The sequence below is a fragment of the Odontomachus brunneus genome, unplaced genomic scaffold (genome assembly GCF_010583005.1).
Source record: "Odontomachus brunneus isolate Ranch 3 - 2012 unplaced genomic scaffold, Obru_v1 Obru_scaffold_034, whole genome shotgun sequence".
In the NCBI taxonomy this organism is placed as follows: Eukaryota; Metazoa; Arthropoda; class Insecta; order Hymenoptera; family Formicidae; genus Odontomachus; species Odontomachus brunneus.
The window spans coordinates 1,551,397-1,578,165 of NW_022639484.1; the positions used below are offsets into that span (position 1 = coordinate 1,551,397).

At 36.6% G+C, this 26,769-nt stretch overlaps 2 protein-coding genes across 10 annotated transcripts in view; both read left to right on the forward strand.

The window, feature by feature from the left end:
- Positions 1–26,769, forward strand: part of LOC116843588 (SH3 and multiple ankyrin repeat domains protein 1-like) — a 326,286-nt gene that overhangs the window by 58,678 nt on the left and 240,839 nt on the right. The window lies entirely within an intron of this gene.
- On the forward strand, positions 1–26,769 carry LOC116843590. Its single transcript, XM_032814097.1, has 4 exons — positions 1–929; positions 1,002–1,008; positions 1,109–1,359; positions 26,224–26,769. Exons 1-4 carry the CDS (start codon positions 774–776, stop codon positions 26,446–26,448), a joined length of 639 nt encoding a protein of 212 aa, XP_032669988.1. The 5' UTR covers positions 1–773; the 3' UTR covers positions 26,449–26,769.

Here is a 26,769-nt window from a genome sequence, read left to right on the forward strand (position 1 = left end):
TGCCGTATACTTATACATTAAGTCAAAGTGAACAAAATGTCCTCTACCATTTTGTAAATAACTACATAGATTTTTAGATATTAATTAAAAAAGATCTGTGCATTATTGTGTACAATCATGTATAACAATTTTCTTTTATTAATAACTAAAAATTCACGCGCGCGTAATTATTTGCAAAATGATAAAGGGAATTTTTGTTAAATTTGACCTAATAGAAGCATGTAACAACATACATCGCTACTATTGATTTACCATATCGCGCGTGATTATTCACTAATCTTTCTTATAATTAATATCTTGACTATTATTGCGAATATCGCAAAACGATATAGGACTCTTATGTTCACTTTAGCCCGTTCTATATTCCTACAAAAAATTGCGGAGGAAAGTATGGGATACTTTGTATTAAAGTGACTTTGAATTTACGAAAATATGTGAGAGTGTGCACTGCAAAAAAATACAGCGCATTACATAAGTAATAATTGCAAAATTGCACAATTAATAGGTGGAAATTTACTAAAAATTAGCAAATTTTCGCTATTTGTTGCGTAATTGTACACTTGTTATTTATGTAAATTTACATACTTTACACAGCGTGTTTCAATAAAACAGAAAATTAAAATTATACATTCGAGCTTTTATTTGCAGCAGCTCGAATATGGTGCAGTCTAAACGGGCTTTAAGGCACGTTAGTTATGTCGCGACGGTGCTGACAACGCACGACGGCGACGACAGCGACGTTAGCGACTTGAAACCAAAGACTATCTTAAAAAATGACTCAACGCGAACGAAATTCGTCGAGCGCATTCAATCGGCTTCTTCAGTTCGTCTTCTCGTCCCGAGCCAAGAGGTTCGTTTGTGTCTCGATGAGCTCTCTTCACTTCGCACGCCGCAACACTCCGTCATCGATCGCGTCGATGATCGTGATGGTGATTATCTCGCACATCTTATCAAGCCGCGATCTCGTGGATTACTTCGTGACGTGAGGAATTCTTCTTTAGATTCCAGGTATCTGTTTTTCCACCCCGGGAAGGAGACCTTGAATCTCTCGCGATCGGATAATTATTAATTCGATTTTTCTGTTTTTCTTTTAATTGACCGTCGACAGGCTCGCGCTTCGTTATTGGCAACGATCGGCTGACCAGTGACGCTGAGTGCGACGATGAAAATGCCGATCCCGTGGTTTCCACGTCCGCAGGTGTCGTCTCTTCGTCGCCGTCCAGTCGGGAGAAGTCGCTTGCGCGATCGATCGGACAGGTTTCTAAAAGGAAACCATTTGTCGCGACGACGGATGGGGCGAGACATGTTTGCGAGTATTCGGAAATATGGGACATCCTCCGGGAGATATCGTGTACCTTGGTAAATCTTTCAAGAACGTAACTAGGATCTTTCTTTCTTTTTACGAGCGGTTTAAATATACATTCACGTTCCTCGAATTGGTTAAATACTTGAGTCGAAATTTTAACCCCACTTTCGAGCTGTACTTTCTAACATTTGAATAGTTTGAAGATTAATGTACGCGTCTAATGAACGTGGGAACTAAAGTTCTACACACAAATCTTGAAAATTTATTTGTAAGATATAACGTCATTCACGGAAAAATAAACTTTATTTCCATAAATACATTCTCAGATATTTTTTTCAGTGTACTTGGCTCTAAATGGCAGAAAATACTCACTTGTAAATCTTAAGAGGGACCTCTCGACAAAGTTGATTGATTAAATAGAGTTTCATGTAGACTTCAAAGTATAAAGTTGACGTGGAAAAGTGGAATATTGAGGTCGCAAGTAGGACCTAAATTTTGACTCGGGTAGCTTTTGGTTGATTTTCATCAAATTCTTTATTATCTTCTCTGTCTGATCTGATGCTTTTCTCATCGAGCTGTTTCCGAAACATTGATTAATCGCTTGTACGAGCTTCACAAACCTAATAATACTTCCGATATCCCTACTCGCCCTTATTTCACTTCGTCATTCTGCCATTAGAAAAATCCACAGCTTCGATCTCAGGCCACTCGCATGACTCTTAAAACTAACGCGAGATATAGGGGGATAATTAGATGTCGGAATTCATCAAGTGTAGCGGTTCATTTTATGCTGCGAGCGATAATTGCCTCCGTAGGTAATCGCGCAGTACTTCTATTCATTAAAATTCTTACGTAAATATAGGACAGAGGCTGAAGATGGAACTGCGGTTTTACGAAAAGTAATGTCCATTCGCGATTTGCCGTGTTTTTGTAACTTAACTCGTCATTAAAAAGGTCAAATTTAGTGGGTTTCTTTCTTATTTTTGTTACATTTTTATAACCTTCTCAAATCTTATAATTTCTCATAATTCTGCGAAATATTGGGATTTAATAGCAGCTAACAGAAGCAAATTCTGAAGATATTAGAAAGATTTAAAGAGAATAGAAAATGGAAAGAGATGGAATTGGGTGGATTTCTTTCTTATTTTTTTTGTTGTATTTTTATATTGTAGAAAAAATTTTGAAGATATATTATAAAGATTTAAAGAGAACAAAAAAGAAAAATGGAATGATGGAATTTGATGGATTACTTTCTTATTTTTATTTTTCAAACCTTATAATCTCTCTCATGATTTTGTAGAATAGTGGGATTTAACAGCTAACAAAAACAAATACTAAAAACAAGTACTGAAGATATTACAAAGATTTTAAGAAAATGGAATGCGTGGGATCTCTCAGACTCCACCTTTCCGATGAGAGGTTAGCTATAAAACGGATTCCCCCTTCCTTCCTTCTTTTGTTTTTAGTAATCCGGAAAGACATCAGGCTCTCGATATTACGATTGATAACCATACGAGGAGGCAACAGAGGGTGGTCTCGCGGCAAATTGTCCATGCAAGTCGCATCTATATGTTGGGAGAGTTAGTAATACGCGCGTTCAGCCATATTTAATGGCGATAACGGCTTCGCTAACTACCGATCCGGCGATTCTATTTCCTTCGGGCTGCGCGGTGGAATGATCCATGGATCGAATCGCGGCGCTCTGCTTCCACGTCCTGAGGTCTCCTCGTAGGGTCTCTTTTTATGAGCATTTACGTCCGTGTCGGTTATTGTGGTTTCCATTCGTTTCACTCGACGGGTTTTTGTCGTTTGCATACATTTATCGGTAACAGAAGTGGAAAATAAATTATTAATTGAAAATCATATTCCAACGAATGGTTTCACAATATAATGGAGTTGTGGATATCGGCGGAAATAATGGCAAAATTTATCGGGCGATATATTTCGCGCGGTATATTCTCACTAATATTTTATAAAATATTCGGTATTGCGTCGTGACTAAAGAACAACCAGCGCGCAAATTCTCCATTTTCTTTCGTCGCATCTCTTTCCGATATTGTCGCGAAGGTGAACGAACGAGATAGCTTCTAAGAAGCCGATCGGATCGTGATTGAACATCGTATCGTAAGAAACGGGTATCGTAGTCGTGCCGCGATAATACCGGGCAAAAATGTCGCGACGAAAAGCGAGAAACCGAGCGAAGCGGAACAATGTCGTTTGTTAGCTCGGTATTTTTTAATTGTCTCGCATATCTTGGAAGAAGATTCATCGATTTCTGTAAGTCTTCCTCCTCTTTTGTCATCTTTACTCCTGTATATATTCTATATATACATATACTATATCCTGTATATCCTGTATAAATTATATCCTGTATATACATGATATAGTGATGTTACAACATTTTAGCTCGATAAGCGAAATTTAAGGTAGAAAAGTAACATTCCGTGACGTTTCCTTAAGTCTTTGTATTATTCGGCATCACGCCTGACAAGTAAGCTCTCGCGCTTTGCTCTGATCTGTTTTTATCTTATTTTATTTCTTTTTTCTTTGAAAAAAACTTTGTTTTATATCTTTTGTTAATTTTTTATTTCTCGATGTATGGAAAAAGATTTATTTTATTTATTTTTTCTCTGGATTTCTAGTCAGTGTTAGCAGAAAAATTCACTTGTACTGAGTGTTGAACTACAATACAGCAGATTGCTGCTAAGCACAAATATAAATATACGTAGCCTCTTGCATGAAGTATGCGATATGTTGGTCGTAAAGACGCTGTAACGAATCATTAATTGTAATGAATCTGCTAAAATTGTATCGAAACTGGCAACGCTGTTTTTTACCTGTTGATAACTCCTTAACGCACAACAAAATCGCAAAAATAAATCATTTTTATCTATTGAAATTAATAATTTAATATAATTACGTATAATAATTTTATTTTTAGAGATAAAAATATAAATATTAAGTCAAGAACAACATTTTAATTACAGAATACACAAAGAAATATAATACAAAAATTAACTCTATAATAAATAATACTAATAATAATAATAATAGTTTTCCGAGTGTGTATGTATATATTATATACAGACATCTTACTACATGCACAAAGTACATATATATGCGCGGGGGAGGGGCTCCGTCCCTCTCCCCGCACTCCCTCCCCAAAATACCAAACCCTAATCTAAACTATCTAATGCAATATTCTAAACCGTACATTATGGGTTTGTTTAGGGTTAGTTTTTTGGGGAGGGGGTGCGGGGGGAAGGGCGGAGTCCCTCTCCCGCGTATATACGTGTACTTTGTGCATGCAGTAAGATGTCTGTATACAGCGTCTGACTCGTACCGTACCAGAGTTAATATGTAGCTAGAATAGGTCGGGGTAAGTAATGGAATCGGTGTCTTCTTTTAAACAACCACATAAAATTTTGAGTTATTAAATAAAATAGATGGGCTAATCAGAGCGCGGCGAAGTGGCAGGTGGGACATATGGCTCGCCGCGGCCGGCGAAGAAAATGTACAATTATTCGCGAACCTATCTTATAGGCCAGAGAGGTAGGCCGTTTGGTAGCAGCTATCAAGTGAGATAGGCCTGCGAGCAATCATCCATTTTCTTCACTGGTTGCTAGCCGTATTTCTCGCCTGCCGCATCACGCACTCTGATTAGCCCATTTACTTTATTTAATAACTTGAAATTTTACATGGTTGTTTAAAAAAAGACACCGATTCCATTATTCACCCCAACCTATTCTAGCTATATATTAGCTCTGGTACGGTAACATACCTGATACGAGTCAGACACCGTGTATAATATATACATACATACAATCGGAAAACTACAGCCCAAATAGCCAAATTCTTTTGTTCATAACTTTTTAATAAAGAGAGACTGTCACCTAAAACTTTATAAATGTTACTCAGGGACATGTCCTTGACAACATATGTAAAGGTCAAGGTCATCGACGAGATGTCCCTTAATTACCATGTCTTTTTAGTTACATTGCCGATAATAGAGTAAACAAAACTAAATGTTCTTAATGAGTCATTTGTCTAGCAGCCTATATTCATTAGATACATTAGATTCATTAGATTCATTAGATACGTATACATAAGTAATTATTTTTCATGTTCAAGTTAAGGAGTCCGTGGATCATAATAATATGAAATATGAAATAAAGCGCTGTTTGAGTTAACTCGGGCTCGCACAAATTTGCGAGTATCGCCTGCTTGAGTTACCTCGCACTTGCGCGTTAAGGAGTTAAGGAAGCGTCACACAAAACATTACTTTCCCATGTCGAATTGATTCCCTTACTGAGCTCTCCCACCACATAAAGATTTTGTAATATCTTCGCGGAATCACTCTGCATACATTCCGTCCAGTATTTTATCGTCGAAATGCGGAGCATTTACGATCTACCGCGCATGCGCTGTATTTTCGTTTTCGGAGTCGTCAGCCGTGCTATCAAATAAATCGTCATCGTTACAGCTGCCATTGACGTGCAGGTGATGTGGGTTAGCGCGAGGCGATATTTATCGATTTGTCAACAAATCGGCTATGTGACAAATATCTTCTCCCGCGCGTACGAGTGCGCGGATACTTTTACGACGACTGTACCGGTGTTCCGAGCTCGATAGGAGATGGCCTTATCTCCATTTACATGTATAAACGCGATTGGTTGCGCAGCACTGAGTAGGAAATTGCATCACAGCCGCGCCAAGGCTAGGACGTGATAAATTTAAAATTCTCGTTGCTACAAGAGCTCAAGTACTTCTTCTTTTTTTTTGCAGCGCATGCAGTTGCGCGAGCTTTTGCGCCCGAAAAGAGAATTAGTCGAGTAGCTTTCCGTTGATCCTCGCTAACTCTCAGGCACAGCACTGGGTTACGGTAGCCCAGGCCGTTCAGAGAATGCGTGGCATTCATAAACGACAAGAAGTAGGGAGTTGAGGTTTAGGGAGGAAAAAGTTCTCTACTACCAATCCCCGATCATAGCCGTAGGGTATCCCCATACTTCTTATATGACTTTATGATTTCTTTACTCCAAAATCACTTTCAACTTCATTTTACTAAACAAACAGGTTTTTTAGAACAAATAACATTATTTTTCCCTTAAAGGTAAATCCGATTACCTTTTTTTAACTTCCCTTGGAAAGACCTTTTCAATGTTTTTATTGTTAAAACTGCGAATAAATGAAAAAAAATTGATTTTTTGAGCATTTAAAATTTCTTTTTCTATTCTTTTCAAAATATCTTAAGTAAGGAAGACTAGGGGTCGGTTTATCCAACCTCTTGCTAAGCTAACTAACAGTTAAATCTTATGTCTGTTTCTATCTAATTTAAAGGAGAAACAAAGACAGACGTATGAGTTAACTGTTAGTTAGCAAGAGGTTGGAAAAACCGGCCTAGGGCTAGTTAGCTATTGGAGTAAATTGGCAAAACTGGTTATTTTTAATATTTTCTAACAAGTTACAGAATTAAGCAAGCAAGGTTTTTAAATATGTCAGAAATGGCTTTGAAATTCCTGTTTGCTTGATCTTGAAATCTGCTAAAGAACAATAGAAATAATCGATTTTGCCAACTTACCCCAATTTCCCTTACTTACAGATCTATGATTTTCACACCTTAAATTCTTTATTACCTTCCTTTTATATTCATCGCTTTTTTCGTCGAGAAAGAAGAAACGTTCTCGATTCGTACGAAAATTTTACGACCCGACACCTTCCGGCGTCGGACTCGAGGAGAAAATATTCTCACGCCGTTTTCCGCCAATGTTGCCGGCTCCGATCCGTCTGATTTACGATCGCCAAGCGGCGCGGAACTTTTTAACGCGCGCAAGAAAGCGAGCGGACCGCTCGCTTTCAGCCTCCTCCTCCACTTGAGCGACACTCGATTCTTTTACGGCCACTTACAAATTCCCGCTACAATCTCCGTGGGGCGTGCGCGTGCGTGAAACATCCCAATCGTACGCGTGATTTCCACCGAAAAGAAAGTGATTCGGCGGGCGCGCGCCTTCTTCGAAAACCGACGTAACGGTCCTCTCTCCATCGCTCAAGAAAAAGGGAAAGGTCGACTGTTGCTTTATGAAAATTCCCTCACATATATACATAGAGCCGTATTGGAAATTTGCCTCGGGTGAATAGATTTGAATTTGGAGTTGAACGTAGAGTTGTGCCGTAGATTTCAAGATTACATTTACATGAATTATTTATGTGTAATTTACTTTAATGTTTATACGGTCTTTTTCACAAGTAGACAATGTAGACAATGTTAATTACGTAGACTATTATAAAGCGAGGTTTACAATGCGAATTTAAGCTTTAATTCTTAAGAAATGGATCAATCATAATCGAATGTGTGAGAATAACTGATCATGATTTGCCAATTTCTTAAAACTTACATTCATTCGATAGACCCGTTTAAATCATGTGAATTCTAACTTCTTTAGGGGAAACTTTTATAAATTTATCGAGCAACTGAATTTACACTATAATCTATTTTAACTATGTGGAATTATATAAATGATACAAAAATCGTAATAATTCAAATATTAATTTATCTGTTTGTTCTTAAGCGGCAAAAGGACATGTTGGTTAAGTCATGTTTGCAATATTCACAGTAACCATTATATTTATTTTCGTTTGTTATGAGAACAAAATCAAACTCACTGAAACCTTTATTCATTTTTCGTGACATTTTAATTTTAATTTATACTTTATACTTTATACAAATTTCGCACATCTGAAAATTTTAGAAATATTAAGGTCAAACATAAAGTGTCCAACTGTAATTTCACACATCAGCCATATATTATTCATTGTCTATATAGATTACATTACATTGATAGTTTACATTGTCTGTTACATGTAGACGTAGAATATTATAGTTTACGTGTAGATGCATAATCCTGGACGTAAATCTTTTAACGGAATCACGACAGTAAATCTTAATGTCGTATATATTGTATGATCCAAGTAAACAACTCACTTTACATCCAAGTAAACAAATTACTTTAAATTTATGTCTGAATACCTCACGTGGAACGAGTTTTAAGTGATGGTTATTAATACGGTTCTTACACACACGTCCACATCCACACACACACGCACACGTTTTCTCTCTCTTTTTCACCTCTTTCCTGCTTTCCTCATCGCAACAGTGCCCGTTCAACGCTCGTTAGAAAGACGATCGCGCGTGGCGTTCGCATTTTATAGCGTTTCGTGAAAGGAACTCCGCCCGGCTTTCAGTTTTCACCGATGCGTCGTACGAAATTCTCGAGAGCGCGCATACGAATGGCTCGCTCGTCCATGCATATTCATGCTCGCTGCCGGTGAGCGAGCTACTGATGCACGAAATAATTACTTCGTCTACGGCGCGCTGGGTTTTACTCATCGACGTGATCGCAATGCAGAGTTTCCCTTTGCCCGTCCTTCCCCGCCCCCCCCCCTCCTGCATCGATTCTTAACGCACGTTTACATCTGTGGATGCCCGAGGACTGAGAAGTGTCGAACTGTCGGTGGTGGTGTGCGTCGCGTTCTCACGAAAAAATCTAAGTATCTTGCGGATAAATTATTCTTCGTTCTGTTACGTGTCTCCAATCGACGTTGCACTGTTCGGAAATATCCGCTCGCTTGTCATGTTCGACCAACGTTATGTACAGTCGTTTTCCTAGAGATAGCGACATTTTTTTTGACAAGTTTATATACACGAGAGAAAATTGGCGGAATTAATGAAATCTGGGTACATTAACCAGAGTGTTTGGTGACAAATGAACGATCTATAACTTTAATTAATGGAACCGGACAAATTTGGTTTGCCTGCGGTAACTTTGCTTTGATATAGGATAGAGACACTGAAATCATCTTTTTGATTAGTCCGCCATGTTTGTGCTATTCCCGCTGATTTTCAAATAGACGACTTATATCAATTTTAACTTGTAACACAATTTTAAAGAAGTAAACGTTTCAAAGTTAATAATTAAGTTCATTAAGTTATAATTATTTTTATATTGTTATTGCAAATAGAGGTACTTAGTAAATTGTTCACGCGTGTCACATTGATACACAATGTACACATAGCAGTTCTAACCTCATATGATCTGTTCTTAACCACACCAGTGCAGTAATGTAACTGAAAAGAGTAAACTATGAGTTAGAGTGAAATAGTGTATATGTCTTTCTTCCTCGCAGGATTTAGCATAAACATGGCGGACGGGCCTCATGTCTAATTTCTGTTATAGTATATAGCAGGCTCTAATATAGGCAAAAGAAAATCTCTAAAAGAATTGCCTTTCACTGAGAGAAATTACTCGATAATTAACAAACGGATATTCCCGATCAAAATACCGATGAATTTTTATATCCGATCAGGATATCCGATTAAATTCAATTACTTCCGATCATAATAACATTTCATCAGTTAAACCGATCAAAAAATTATGAGTTTATTTCGACGATATATTCTCATCGGATGTTTCCTGATCGGATACAAAAATTTATCGGTATTTTGATCGGAAATATCCGTTTGTTAATTTTTTATCGGATAATTTCTCTCAGTGTTATTTTAGAGATTTTCAAAAACTTTGAATTATGAGTTGACTATTACATTGCTTTTCTAATATCTGATAGATTCATTATATATTGTCTACATTCAAGTTGTTTAACCAAACATGTCACATTAATCTAATCATGCTAATCATAATAATCAGACACTTGGACGCAATAACCAAATACTGACCGATATTATACCTTTTGGTTGTATATTATGAAACATCTTGTTTTAATAACCAAAAATTCTGTTTATTCCCGCCAAAAGTATTTTAACTAAACATACGTTAATTTAATCAGTTTCTTCCGTGTAATACAATGATATTTACACTTATAAATCACTCTTGTATTTAAAAGTTTATCGTATTTAAAAGTTTGACAGCTATTGAACCCCTTAAAGGAATGCCAAAGTGTGTGACAAACATGTCGATAATATAAAGCTGATCGTCACTAACAAGATCACGTTATGCTTTTCGTATTTCTTGAACATATAGATCTTATATAAATGTGTCTTGCTTCGTTTTATTATATTTAAAGGAAAACGTAACTATACATATAGGGTAAATTCGAGTACGATGGTCATAGCTTATTAAAATGCAAAAAGCATACTTTTATATTTATTATTTTTTAATAATGTTTGGCATATTACTTCACTAAAGTTTAAAGTAAGTAGTAATACTGTTGAAATAAAAAAAAAATACTTCATAGAAATTTTATATTATCAAAATAACAACATAAGCATTGGCCATTTTTCCTGGCTTTTAGGGAAAAGATGGCCATAATATCATGGACTAGTTAGCCATACATATTTTATGTAAAAAATGTGCCTAACGTTTTGTAAAATAATAAAAAAATACCTATAATTTCATATATTTAGTTTCATTTTGTAACTTTGAATATATATTATTTACGAAAAAAATCTATATATAAAATAGGAATTTTTATTATAAGTATTAAGTTTTAAATGCAGTTTTTCTATTAAAAAATTGCACTCTTAAAATTTTGTAATTAATATGATATCTAAATTTAAAATTATAAATTTCATAATTAATATAATATATTTCATTGTTAATATAATATTAATTAATATCGATATTGATGCTATAATATATGTCAAGTGTGTTGGTCAACTTATTCTGAACAAAATTGAGTCATCTTGCCCAAACTGAAGAAAAAATGGTCATAGTAAAAATTTGTAAATAATAGTGAAAACGAAAATATAAATTATAGGTCAGATTACTCACACACAATTTACATACATTGGTTATGTGTCTAACATTGATTATGACAGATTGACTGTAATTTATTTGACGTAAACGTATTTTTAATGAACATATGAAATCTTTGTGGGTAAGCGAAAGTAAAAACATGATATAATATTCATAATATTGTTATTTCAAATAGTGTGCGCACATAAACTACTGTAAACATCGATTATCTTTGAGAATGACTAGGAAAACGCACTATTTAATAATTATGGAGATATTACAGCTTGTCTTTTTCGTACGGCCATCATACCTGAGCTTAACCTATAAGAATCTTTCTGTGTGTGTATAAACTTTTCCTATATTTTTAAACTTTTTAATTCAGTTGTAAAGATACAAGTAATGTTATTAAAAATTTTGCTGAACAAAGCAAACGTACATTCGATACGTACAAACTGCAAAATTTTTGTATCAAACGAATATTTACGCTCGATATTTATAATCGACAGTTCGAGATGTGAATCTTGACATTTTTTTCGTTTTTGTCACATATTGAACAATACGTAATACAATTAATTTTTGTACATTTTTGTTGTATAAAAACATTTGTAATTTTGTGTACCCAGTATGACGTAAACTTTGTAGGAAAAATTCAGGAAGTTTCTGTCGGTTTTCAAGCATGGCATCCCCTCAAATTCGTGCACAGAGATTCGTAGTTTTGTTAAATTTGCATGTGTATGTGTTCGTAAGCTTGTCCGGAAAGAAGTGTCTCAATTTTTACGCAAACGACTTTACAATCGCAAGAGGCTACGTGACCCGGCACGGGTCGGCTGCACGTGCACTTTTGCAGCACCGAGCGCTCCGTCGTCGTCGCAATATATCAATCACGACGATTCCGTGTCGATCGAAAATGGTGGGAGCCCGCGCGTTTGCATACCAGGCCAAGCACACCGGCCACACTTATTACCGGGAGATTGCACGTTACCTCTCGTTACATCTTATATGGTAGCGCATGCAACGTGTACGCGCGTAAAGATGCGTATGTATATGTGTATGTGTGTGTGTGTGTGTTGCCACCACGTGCGCGCGGTCATAAGTGCACTGCGCTGCGAGAGTCGTCGAGTTGCGCGGCTGCAAATCTAATTAACTGCACTTTCGAATTCCGTCGATTATGCATTTTCCCGTGGTCCCGTAGTCGAGTGTCTCGCTTGTTACGTAGCCTTGTAACGTTTCCGCGCGTGTTAGTTGGTCGACGGCGAAATGGTAACGACGGAACGAACGACCAGCGGAGGTCGATCGATGTCGTAAAAAAATCCGAGGCGAAGTTCAACGCTCGTTCCGAGTTACAAGTGGCAATGTTTTTTTTCCTCTTCAGTGTTTTGTAACCGGTTACATAAGTCGGTCAGAGTGGCCGAGTTTTGCAGCGCTGTGTGAAAATTTCGACGTGCAACCACGCGCAAGCGCGGCGCGGCTCCCACCCTGATCGGCTCGCGAATCGCATTTCGCTGAATTTATTTGAATGTCGCGAGATGACATCACGCGTTTCATGTCATGCATTTTGAATAAATACATGAATGTAGCATCTCTCTTACGTCCATAGCCTATTTCTAGGCGTGGTAACTTTTCTCTCACGTGTCTGTAGCGCGCATATTTGTTGTGTACAGATATACACACGGGATCCAGTTTAAGCTGGTTCCGAACGGTTTTAGAGAAATTGTTTAGCAAGGATACTCTTGGTCAGTGTCTCTTCCTTCCGAGATGAGACGAGCCTATAAAAATTTATCAGTTCTGTCGGGAACTTCATATCTTCGGTATAGTAGCCTTAGTACAGTAGCATGTTGTCTACTGCATCACACTCGTTGTCAATATAAGAACAAATAAAAGATTATAGGAAAAGATACATTGTCAGGAGAATTTCATAATTTGATTGTGAAGCTTTTTACATAACGAAGTTATGAAAATTAATAACCAAAGTGATATTACATTTAATAATACTTGGTTATAAAAAGAGATATACAGAATCTACTTTTTATAATTCCATATAGAAATAAATAAACGGTCTAGTCATGAGTCAGGTTTGGCCCAGCGCTAAGAAGGCCTGAGCCAAGCTTGACCTAAGTCTGGCTGAAAATGATAAAACCTGAAATGACAATTACGGACGAGGTTCGAGGGGTCAGACTCGATTCAAGACTTGGGTAACAATAAAACCAAGCTTGGCTCAAAGTAAAAAACAATGTTGCTCATTGTTAGTCAGATCTTTGATCGAAAGCGACTTAATCAACAGTTAAGAGTTGTTCGTCGTTAAACATGTCAGTTGTCTCAATGATTTTTAAACAATTGTTGGGAGTTAGTATTTTTATTTATCAGGAACTCTACAATTCGTCGAAAGGAATTAAATAAACTATTCAGAACTATTTAGACTTGACATAAAATTGTTTCAATTTTTTTATTTTTTGCAATATATTAAACAAATATTTTTCTACTTGTAATATACTATAGTATTCATCAAAATTCATCAAATAATCTATTCAGAACTATTCGATCGTGATTTTGGATGTGTAGCACTCTATTACTTAAATACTATTTTTAATTGCTGGAATTCTTTTTATACGTATAAAAGAATTTCTATATTTCTCAAAAGGAAGAGTTGTGGAACTAATCATAACTATCGAATTCTAAGGTTTGGTTGTGCTATGGCAGCTATATAGTAGCTATATAAATTGTAGAGTTCTTGATAAATAAAAAAATATTAACTCCCAACAATTGTTTAAAAAATCGCCATTGAGAATTAAACAAGTGACATATTAGACGTCGAATAATTTCTTAACGTTTTGTCGGATTGTTTCTAACCACTATAATTTCTTTTAGAATCATTAGAGTTCAATTTAAAACTGCCATTAAAATTCCGGTAACAGTAAAAAAACATTTCGGTTTAAACGTAGAAAAATTTCGGTCGACCGACATTCGAATAACTTTTTAAGTATTGGTCGGATCGTTTTCGATCATATAAAGACGCAACCAACCAAGTCCTGACATTATTGTTTTTCTACTTTGGACCAAACTTAGTTTTATTGTTACCCAAATTTTGACTCAAGCTTAGTTTGGTTGGTCATTCAAGCTTGTCTGCCAGGTCTGGTCCAGGCACTTCTTAGCATTAGGTCAAGTCTTAGCTATTTGTTTATTCCTACCTGTATGGTGATGTATACGTAAAATAACAGTCAATGAAAAGTGGTTTCTCTTACTTTTCCTCGTTGTCCTCTCCGCAATAATTCTCTCCCCCTCCCTCTTTAGATCACGTTTTATATTCCTATGTCTACATCATTTGTTTATTCCTACCTGGAGCCTTATTCTCGAGAAATCGAGATGCATACGATATTTTTCAAGAATACAGTCCTTGGGTGATACATACGTAGAGTAATAGTCAATAAAAAGTGCTTTTCCTTATTTTTCTTCGTCGTTCTCTCCGTAGTGATTATTTTCTTCTCCTTTTTTAAATAACGTTTTATATTCTTACATCCACATCATTTGTTTATTCTTACCTGGGTGATGCATACGTAGAATAATAATCAATAAAAAGTGCTTTTCCTCACTTTTCTTCGTCGTCCTCTCCGCAATGACTATTTCTCTCTCTCTTTTAGATCACGCTTTATATTCTTACATCTGCAGCATCTCGCCGCTTTTCTTCTCGCATGCCGTTCGAAAGTTTATCGCGCTGTAACACGACAAACAAACTTTATTCCCATTTTCTCCTCTTTCGTGCTTCTCCGCGCACTATGCATGTCGCAATTAAGTCCCGCTCTTGCTCGCAACTCGCCGGTGAACGTCGCGCAGAGTGCGAATTACTTTGCGTGCTTCTATTTTGCTTTCTCCCTTTTTGTATTCCGATTTCATCCTGCTGGCTGCGCTGCGTCTCATTTTTATCAGCGCCACCGGTGGCCGCGTGTGTTATCTCTAACAGACTTCCCGTCATGAAACACTGCACTAACGATTCGTCCGGGGCTCAAAATAGAGCGTTCCTCACTTCTAATATTACTTCGCTCTCTGTTATCTTTATTTCTTTGTCGCCAGATATCTTATTGCAGATAACATTTACGTGGAACTGACGCTTTCTATGTTTTCTCTGCCCGCTCACGGTGCACTCTTTCTTCGCGCGCACACTAATTTCCCTGTTGGATAAAACCGCCTCTGACTGTAATCTCGTGGAGTTCTCGTTTCGCGAGAAAGGCCGAGATGATTTGAGCAAGCGATCTCCCACTCATACACATTTTGTTTTTCGTTTCATTTCCGCGGACGTGCGCATTCTCGGAGCTGCGGGGAGGTGCGTCCCAGGTCCCAGCTGCTCGTCCGACGTTTTCTCGCTTCTGCATGTTTCTTTTCGACGTAGGGATCACCACGACGGCACATAATCACCCGTTTTATCGCGACGTTCAGCTACGTACGGGGGACCACTCTTCCCCGAGGAGAAGGTCCCTCCATACGCGGACGTTCCGACGTTTCTGGTCGGTGTGATGTGCCGTAGTGGTTTCTCCTGCGTCGTCTATCCGTCATTCGTCATGATTCGAGAGGAGAGATTCCCCGTGTCGAAGATTGCAATATCGTAAAGGTATAGTGTGCGGCGCATCGCATCGCATCGCATCTCACCGCATCTCATCGCATCGCAACGTTCGAAGATAGCCATTAAGAAGTATTGAAAGGCGTCTTTATAGCGTTAGTTAATAGTCCATTCTACATTCGAGGAATAAAGCCGCGCAGAGATCAGCGTCGTGAGCAAGATGAATCGATATGTTACATCATATTTTCCGTTCGCGTCGATATAGTTATGCTTATATGGACAACACGCGTCGACTGCATTAGCTCTGATAGAGGCGATATTTTCTTCACCGCCGATTAGAATTGTACGTCACGAGTGACGTGAATTGACGTGTTATCACTTGCATCAACTCCCATAACGCAATTATTGACTAATTGATAGAGTTATCATATTTCATTCTCTCTTTTTAAATTTCTCGGAGAGGAATCTCACCCGAAACGAGTGAAAAGGATTTTCATTAGAACTAATAGTGCTAGAAAAATACTGCTATTCGAAATCGCAAGCAGGTTGGGTTTTAAAACGATTTGAATATTCCTTTTTTTCGGTACAGTTTGAGACGCAGTCAGTAATACAATGAGAGAAATTAACTTTTAGGAATTGACAAAAAACAAGTTGTCTCATTGGCTACGTTCCAAAAACCGTTTTGAAACCCGGTGTATTCCAGTGTACATCATTAAATTCACTCTTCAATTTCAAATGGAACTATCCATTCGACCATTCAGGGCGAAGAATTCATTCTACGCGAGCGAAAAATTACTCGAATTTGCGTGAATTTCGGTGGTCACTTTACTTCTCGGGTGAAATTTCACTTCGAGAAATTTCGAGAGTGTGGATTATTTTCGACAATAGCGTGCAATATTATATCGATAATGTGTTATGACTCGGGGCTTCTCTGACGCTTTGTAACAATTTATCTTTTGCGACGATAAAATTGTTAATCCGACAGTTTACATCCGCGCGAAACGATTGTAATAATCTCATCGACCATGACCGGCTGCAGGAGGATTGATTAAATCGCCCGAGTCCGGTGGATTTAAATAAACTCGTTTCGAGTGTGTGGAATCCGCTTATGTCTCATTTCGTCCCAAGTCCGTGTCTCGTTTATTTCACGAAGATACTAATACGTGGCGCGGCTCGCGTGACTTCCGGCGCGTGTACCCGATCGTGTAATCCGTGAAAGATAATTAACACGCGTTCGTTACGCCTCCTATCTCTCTCTCTCTCTCTCCCTCTCTCTCTTCATCGATTTACGCCGTCAAAGAAACTGGCGCGCGCGCCCCTTCGCCCCTGTTTGATGCGTAATAAATGATCACGCGGTACACGCGGCTTGCTTTTTCGATACAGCGCGGTAGTCCTTCATCGACGCGTGCCTTAATAACGCAATATCGTTCCCCGGAATTTTTTATCGTCTTTAATGTAAGTTTATTAATGGCGTGGACGCGCGAAGCGATACTTCTCGTTACCGTTGATTGGCTGTGGGAGTCGGAAAGAAAAACACGCGTGTGCCATACTTTATTTGTTAATACAGCGTGTGTCCCTCCACGTGTGCGATGTATCGAGAGAAAACGCAATCCGATGAAACATGTATTCAATTTAACTCACTGTTTGAATTTACATTTCACCAACATACGCATATTGAATCAAAGTGTTCATTTGAACTCTTTAAGGCCCAGGCATAGAACTCGCACGTTCGATTTTTTTTTCTGTATAGAAGTCTCTCAAAAGACGCTCCTGATGAAGAGTTTCGTTGTCCGAATACAATTGACCGCCGGGAAATACACTAAGAGAAATTATCTGATAAAAAATTAACAAACGGATCTTTCCGATCAAATTCCGATCAGTTTTTATATCTGATCAGGATATCTGATTAAATTTTATCCGATCGCAATAACATTTCATCAGAAATCGATTTAAATCGATAAAAAAATTATGGATCGATATTTATCATTGGATGGATCCAAAAATTTATCGGTATTTTGATCGTATTTTTATCCAATAAAAAATTTGTAATAATAAATAAATTAATTAAATTAATATAAAATTACTTAATCCAATAAAAAACGGATATTTTCGATCAAATTTCGATTAATTTTTATATCCGATCAGGATATTTGACTAAATTTTATCGGATACTTCCGATCACAATGGCATTTCATCAGATAAATCGATAAAAAAATTATGAACAGATATTTTTTTCATCGGATGTTTCCTGATCTAATACAAAAATTCATCGGTATTTTGATCGGAAATATCCGTTTGTTAATTTTTTATCGAATAATTTCTTTCAATATATTTTCTGCGATTTTCTGAATGAATAGAAGGTGAAGGTATCAATTATCACGTATCTAATCTTGGACATTCTTAGCGCCGATTGTTCCAACCTCTTGGTAAACTATCTGACAGTTAAATTATATGTCTGTCTTCGATTTTTCTTCAAATTGGACAGACATATGATTTAACTGTCATGTAGCTTATCAAGAGGTTGGAACAATCGACCTTTATTATTTTGATATTTAAATACAAATATTTAAACTTTTAACAGAATATATTTATATATTTAATATTTGTACATATATTTTATGTTGAAAGTTTAAATATCTATATTTAAAGACCAAAAACAAACAGACAGTCCAGGATTAGGCATATGTTTGGATCTTAGTACTTTTACCTTAATTACATACATTCATGTTTGCACACGTGACTCAGCTACAGAATTCAATAAATCTTTTTGTAAACATAGACTCTCGAAATATTCAACTAAATTAAACATATTTTTAGACAAGTCGAACGTTGGAGCGAATATTTTACTAAATGTTGGAAGGATAATAATGTTTGACAGTGTTAACGTACGTGTTGGATAGGTTTTATAATATACGCGGTGAATCGACCATGTCAAACCGACCCTAAATCTCAAATTTAATATCAATATTAATTAACCTTCTAATTAATAAATTTTATAACCATGACAAAAATGAGAGCGCCAGCCTTGTACTTTGAGGTGACATCGATAAAAAATTGAGAAAATGTAGTTTGCTTACTTTTTTTCGTGAACAGTTTACACAGTTTCGAACGTTAACGATTCTGCTCTATGCATGATCGCCATATTGCTTTTTGCAGCAGCAAAGTCGCTGTTTCACGAGTTGGAACGAAGAGTCTGTTAGTTCTGTCTAAGATAGATCGATAGTATTATATTGACTGAACTGAACTGTATTATTTGATCAACGTAAAAGAATCTGGAGAGAGGATCTAAAGTGAATGTACACAATTATGTACACTGGGCCTTAGAGGGTTAATGACGTGAACTGTCAACTTCCGTTTTATCTTCAATAGCGATTATTATCAGTTATAATGTACATGAAAGTACTGCGCCATCAAATAAATCATATTTGACGGAAAGCAGCGTGGTCAAGGTCGACCGTTTCGAATCGAAGAGAATCGACATCCTGTATTAGCCGCGTATCAGATGCTGGTTCTTGGAGATACCTGTTAAGAAACGTCTAATTACTTTCACGCACAGTCGCAAAAACGACCTACATCTCGCCACGGAAACGCATAGTTTATCGACGAAAGTCAATTATTCTGACTTTGCGTTCGCCGATCTAAAGCAGGTCGCCCAACATTAGATACGCTCCGAAGCCCATAATTACTAACGCGCCGTCGGTAAGTGAACTATATCATTTAGTGCACATCGTTACTACCAGTATTTAATTTTTATCGCGGAAAATTTGTTCCACGATAAGTGGCTTAATATACGTCGGTAACGGTTGGAGACTTTCCTCTGAAATATTTACATCCTTAATATTTTTTGATGAAAAAAAAAACAAGAACCAGTAGGATAGTAACAAATAGTAGGAACAAATAACAAAAAACAGCAGAGACAGTAGATACAGACTGTTTTTAAGTAATGTCAGATATTTTAGAAGTTGTTTTCTGAAGTTGTTTTATAAAATTTTTTGTTGGTTTTTATTATTCTGTTAATTACCTACAGAAAAGTATTCTTTGTAAATTTTGATAAAACCATTAGTTTAGGAGATATATGCATTTTAATATCGAAGTTTTAATATTAGTCCATATTTAATAGTCAAAACTCCTTTAAATAAGATATTCAGATCTGAGTTCAGAATTAGATGAGAGTTTTTTCAGTTGAATTGCGGTTACAGATATAATATTATAAATAACATATAATTCAATTAAAAAAATTGGACCTAATTTTGAATAAAAATCTGAATGTTTCATGTATGTTGTATAAATACACGTTAAAATAACACTTTCGCATATTCATTCAGTTCATCATAAAAAATTGTGAAAAAACAAGCACGATTTTCAGGCAATCTGACCCTCTAGTCCCCTTAATTCTTAAACGATAATGTGGAATCATTGGTGTGAGATATATTTTGTTTAATAACGTAGATATACTCTCTTCTGACTGTTAAGATTTTAGCATTTTGATATCTTGACTTTCAGTTATTTAGATACCAGACGTAGATATGATTGCTTTAACCTTTTCCGCAACACTCATTTCGCTTAACTTGAAGTATTTAGTTTAGTTTTATGTTTTATCAGGAAGTCCTCAGTTCTAATTTATTTCTATGTTTTGTGTTTAGATACATTTTATTTAAATTCTTTATATTTTTCTTTATATTTTTCTTTATATTTTTTCTTTATATTTTTCTTTATATTTTCTTTATATTTTTCTTTATATTAATTCTTTATATTTTTCTTTATATTTTTCTTTATATTTTTTGTATAATTTTTCCAAGTTTGAAGCTTTTTAAATTCTATTAAAGTAAATGTTTAGTAATATAAGCATTTTTCAGTGCAATTCACTAAAACTTTGTAATATATTGGTGCCAAAGTCCGATATTACATTAAAAACATTTTTTTCATTAAATCGTTGTTTATTTTCCTTAATACAAATTTTAAGTAAACAATTTAAGAAGAATCTCAAAAAGTATTCGTGTTATATATAACCTCACATTGTGTTTATGCCATAATTTCACTTTATTTAACGCTTAAAAAATCTCGTACACAGGACTCCGATAATGTTTTCCATTTTTAGCTGGAGTATTTTGGCTCGGACGTATCGTATTTACATATTTTTGCATCACGACTGTTGGTTTTGAGAAAAATCAGCGACTTGGTTGCATTAAATGCAACAGTAATAGTGTATATATGCATTCACCGTGTATATTACCATTGCATTTAACGTGACTGAATTGCTGATTCTTCTCAAAACCAATAGTCATGATACGAACATATAGATCTTTTCGTAGATACGATGCGCCCGAGCTAAAATATTTTTGCCAGAAATGGTAGGTATTGTTGGAGTCCCGTGTTTGTACTCAAATAGACAGGTGTATGTAAAAGCAACGACTTTATTAGTTGATTTTTAAAAGTTGTGTCTCTTATGAATGGTTTATATGGTACTCATATTTATTACATAGAATAATGACACAGAGACACGAAAAAAGTACGAAAAAAAAGATAAATATTTGCTCAAAACAATACGTAATGTAAAATGTAATATAAAAACCTAAATGCAACTTTATTAAATTTAACTTTAATAAGTTTATTGTTGTATCAATGTAAACAAAAATTTATATAATTGTATGATGCAAATTTAATACACGATTAATATAATCAATATGTTAGCCCCTCATGAATACAATTAAAAAAAAGTTAAAAGTTTTTAAAGTTTCTATCATCGACTGTCCTCTGTCTGATAATTATGACAGTTTATCGAGAGATAGATAGATAGATAGAGAGAGAGAGAGAGAGAGAGAGAGAGAGAGAGAGAGAGAGAGAGAGAGAGATGTTTATAAATTGTAATATATTTAACTAGAACGTAATATTAAAATTATTCTATTACCAATGTATATCACAATAATAATGTTAACTTATTAATAATTTGATATCAATAATAGAATAATTGTAATTTACTTACGAGCGTACTAAATATCCGGTCGAAAATATCTCTAGGTTGAAATATCGCCGTGATAAAAAAGTATACGCGTTTCCGGCCGAGTCTCTCTTGTTTTTTTATTTTCGTCGCACGCGAGTAACACATGTGTGCGCGGGAAAGAGAAAAAAAAATAAGTGACGCCGCGCGGCGGAGTCTGCTCGTGCAGCGAATATACACACAGGGTGACTCGGTGATTTACGAGCGGCGATTTCTCGTGCTCGGCCTCTTCTCGCGTCCTGTCGATCCGTCCGATAGATTCGAGTCCGGAACAAGGGAGAGTACTCGATAGATCGAGGCACGATTAACGCGACGGCGAAGTCAATTTCGACCCACGAGAGAGTATCCGGACCGACTGAAAAAAGTCTCCTCTACGCGTGCGCGAGCGCGCGCGCACGAGCGAGCGAGCGAGCGAACGAGCGCACGCGCATGTAACGGATGTAACGTCAAAGTATCTTATTTCATTACACATCACGTCCGGTATCGAATTATCTCTCGAACAATCGCGCATACATTATACAGCCGAATGTAGGTGTTCTCGAATAATGCGTGATGCTCGCTTCAAAGGCGCCAAAGCTCCGTGTTCTTCGCGTGCATTTAATTCCGCATACACGTCCATACGTGTATCGCAATTTCGACTTCTATACGTCAGCGTTACCGTAAAATAAAGGGAAAAAAGAAGAGTGGAGAAATCGTCATCTGTATTTCTTTAGCGTCAAATGTGCAATCACTATGACTACACCCTAGGTAGAACAGATAGTCAAAATAATGTCAATATAATGTTATTTTGACCAAAAAATGACGTAAATTTGGTCAATATTTAATCAGAATGACGCCAGATTGACATTCTGTTGTATCTGGGGCAGAAAAAAATTATTCTCAGAGAGAAAAAAAGGTTGATATAACTAAAATTATAGTTTTCTTTGGCTCCAATCATATTTTTCGGTTCTTCTAACGCGAAAATAGTAATATGCATGTAAGATTATTATCGCTAAAATTATAGTAGAATATAATAAAAAAATGTTTTTCTTGACCACATAATTTATAATAATTGTTTTTCTATGTGATTATAGTAACAAATATCAAACTTATATGTATCATAGCATTTATTTAAAAATAACATTTCAAATTAACAATATATTAACAGTACATCGTTTCATATATAGCAACGATAGAAGTACTTTAAAGCCTTGAATTTTAACGATGTTATAATTTTACTTGTATATTATAATCCCACAAGAAGTATGTTTATTTTGATGATAATGATATTTTCACCCGACATTTTAAAGTATCATATTCTTAATCTGATATTTTGTGTTTTCCATTCATGGAAATTATTTTTGTATATATTTTTATATATTTTATACATTTTTTATTGTATATATTTTTGTACATATTTTTCTTGATTGAATTATACGAAATATATTCATGCGAGTAGCTTATCTTCATTTAACGCTGTGTAGTCCCATTTTAAGATTTACATGTCAAAAATAAAGATATTCTCAGAACAAAAATGTTCTTTTATTCTGCATGTACGACTGACACGGATGAAGAAATTCGTCATTGAAATATATGCAAGTATACGGAGAGAATATTGTAGTAAACATTACAATACAATTTTATTAGTGAATAGACTGGCACTATTACGAAAATTATAATAAAACGTAGTAAAGGTAACCACAAACATGATAATTTTTTACTAGATTTGTGGTAAATTTTACTATGTTCATGGTCACTTTTACTATGTCTTATTATAATTTTCATCATAGTGCCAGTCTATTCCCGGAGTAGTGAAATCGTATTGTAATTTTTACTACAATATTCTCCCCGTGTAGATGAATCGTGATCTCGAGAGCGCAACGTGCATGCCGCGGGAGAAAGAGACGAGCGGGACAAATTTACGATAATACGCTGACGGGATTGGCGCGGTGTGTGTGTCGCGTTAGCGCGACGGCGTAAACGAGTTTGGTTTTACGGACAAACGTGCATACGCCACGCGGCGCGACCGGATCGCGCCGTGAGTGCAGGCCGCAGCCGTACACGCTAAACATTTTGATCGGCAATATTGTAAGGCAGGAGGTGGGGGAGGGGGGGGAGAGACGATTTTCACTCGGCGCGACTTTCGCACGAGTCGAGCCGAGGCGAGGTCCGGTCGACGTGGAAATTGGTGGACGAGACGAGACGGGAGACGAGATGTTCCCGGCCGGCCTCGCCGTAAAACTTTAACGCCTCCTCTCTCGCTCGCCGAGAGTATATCCCCAAGCTTCTTTGACGAAAGTCGTGCCTTTATTTATCAGTCGATTCGCCGCTTTACGTCCGCCCATACAGTAACGCACGGCATATACACGGTGTACTTACCGTGCGCACACGGGGAAATGCAGTGCGCGACCTCCGACGCGTTCTCGCCCGAGAGCGAATTTCTCGCTGCGCGCTTCACTTCAGAACTCGGCTTGGCTTCCCTCCGCCGAGGCGTGCAATGCCAGCGTGTCGTTCCTCTCTCTCGTGTGATTGTTATTATTATTACTGTTATTATTTAAGATCGGCAACCGCGTGGTTGCGATCAGCCGTCGCTCGGTATGAAGCCGTCTCGGCGATGCCGTAAAGACGCCAACGTACGAGAAACACACGCACGGCTCTTTGTCTCTGCCCGAGGTGCGAGGTGATCTCCAGCTCTTTGCGCTCGTTACGCGAAATTGGCTTGTTTGTAAGCGATCGTGTCGAGCGTAGGTGGAAGCGCGAGACGGCGACACGGCCGGACGAGAAAAAAAAACCGTAGCGGCGAATGAGCGTTCCCGCCGCCGCGAAACGCAGTCTGAATTACGTTAATTAGCGGCGTCTCACGTGCCGAGCAAAAAGTCTCGCCGTCGGCGTGTGTGTGTGTGTGTGTTTTGTCAGGTTTTTGTTTCATAATTTTTATGTACGGAGTATCGCCCACTGCGCGCGCTCGCCACGATATGAGACGTATGTGTTTTATTTAATTCAATAATAAACGCACTGTGCGTTTATCGAAATGATACGGGGACGCTGCCTGCACAGAAAGAGTACGACCAAGTGCCTAGAATTAAAGAAAATTTGTGCATTATCGTGCAAATTATGCGACAATTTTCTTTCATTAATAACTAAAAATTCACGTAGTTATGTGTAAAATGATAAAGGACTTTTTTATTCAATTTGATTTAGTATAAAAGCACACATTGCCATGATAGCTCATCTACCATATTACGTGTCATCATTCACCAATTTTCCTTGATTAATAACTCAAAATTTTACGTGGTTGTTCGCAAAATGATAGTGAAACTTTTTATTCAGTTTGACCTAATGTATAAGTATACAACGGCAGATGGCGTCACTGTAGCTCATCTACCATATTGCATGTGATCATTCACTAATCTTCTTTAATTAATATCTCGAGATTTATTACGAATATTGCAAAACGATACTAGACTTTTATGTTTATCTCAATTCGTCCCATGGAGGTAAGAAATAACAGGAGGGAGTGTAAAGCTTTTTATGTAGTGAGGGTAAGTATGTCGTGTGATTGGTTGGCCACAATATGACGTTTTGTACTTTATTGTCGCGCTTTGGTAGACCACAAAAATATAGCGCTTACTGTTTCTTTCTTACGTCTGCTTAGATAGGCCAAAGGAGGAATATTTTCGCTTCTGTTATTTCTTACCTCCATGATCCATTCCCACAAAAATTGAGGAGAGTCTGGGATATCTTGTATAGTTATAGATAGTTGTTATTTTATAGTCTGGGTCTTATTTTATAGTTTTTAGTGCACTGATTATACGAATATGTAACTCCCAAAGTGGATCGACGTATCGTTCCAGAGAAAATGGTCCATTTAAACTAGATAGCGCTACTTATTTCCACAAATAAAAAGTGAAACTATAGCAATTTGTAATGACAACATCATCTTCAGCGCGTCGCAGCGACAGTTCTAGATGTTGTATTTGGAAAAATTACTAAATTGGATCTCAAAAGTGTCTAATGAATTTTAATGGATTCTCAAACAGTTGGCCCATTTGGCTTGTTGATTACACTTTGAAATCATCAGTAAGATAAAACGCGATTTATCAAGAAATAAATTACATTGCAAATTAACATTTTTATTTTGTGAAAATAAGTAGCGCCATCTAATAAAGTGCAATTTTGAATGGGCTATTTTCTCTGGAACGGCACATCGATTTATCTTGGAATTCCTAAACAATGCGTCAAAAAACTATAGAATAAAATCAACCTAAATTCAAAACCCTTTTCTGAATAAAGTGGACGGAACATGGTCGCATATTTTTTCAAGATTTTCATAGATACTACAGATTTTGATTAGAATATTTAAGTGTGCTCCAGAATTGCTTATCTCACTACGATATTTTAATTAAGGATTCAATTTTTACCCCAAACTTGGATTATCTGTCTGGAATCGAGACAGAAATATTATGGGAACTCGCATTTTTTTGTCAGTCGGTAACGTCGGTATACTCTTATGGTATTATTGCGCTCTGCCGCATTCGCGTCCAGGCGACGAATAAATAACTACGTAAACCATATAAAATTACTTTAGTTTAATTCCACTATTTACAATTCGTTGGATAAGCCTCATAATTACTTGCTCTCGAAGGATATCAGACGGCCGGTTGTCGGCTCGGTAACCAGTTTGCAACTCAACTGTCACTCTCTGTTGTCACGGGCAACACCCACTATCCGGACTATCTACACCGGGAGTATCGATACAAATCGATATCGATCCTGTGCGAGAGCGCAGGCGCAACAATATCAAACAGGAAGTATCACTTTTATACCAACTATTGTGTCCAATAGAACAATGAAAACTAATATTTTTTAAACACTTTGAATATCTTATTAAGTAACTAAATTATTTATGAGAAGTTAATATATTGGTTTGGCTCAATCCAAATGTAAAATGAAGATCAGAAAGAATATTGATATAATTTTGGATATCCCACTTAGCCTCACAGCACATAAATATTGCCATAAGGTTATTATAGCAACCTTAAATTGTAAGATGGTAACATTACACGGAGGTTAATAAACCTATCACTAACCTTCTAATAACATGAAAATGTTCGTCCATGCTCATTCCATTAACATTACAGAAACCTTATACAGAACATTATATTAAAGTTAATATAATATATGTCTAGAA

What these genes read in the sequence shown, in the direction of transcription:
- LOC116843590 (XM_032814097.1), top strand. Translation starts at nt 774, where the DNA reads ATGACTCAACGCGAACGAAATTCGTCGAGCGCATTCAATCGGCTTCTT. An exon ending in GGGAGATATCGTGTACCTTG is followed by an intron (nt 1,360 to 26,223) that starts GTAAATCTTTCA and finishes TTGCTCTCGAAG; the next exon opens with GATATCAGACGGCCGGTTGT.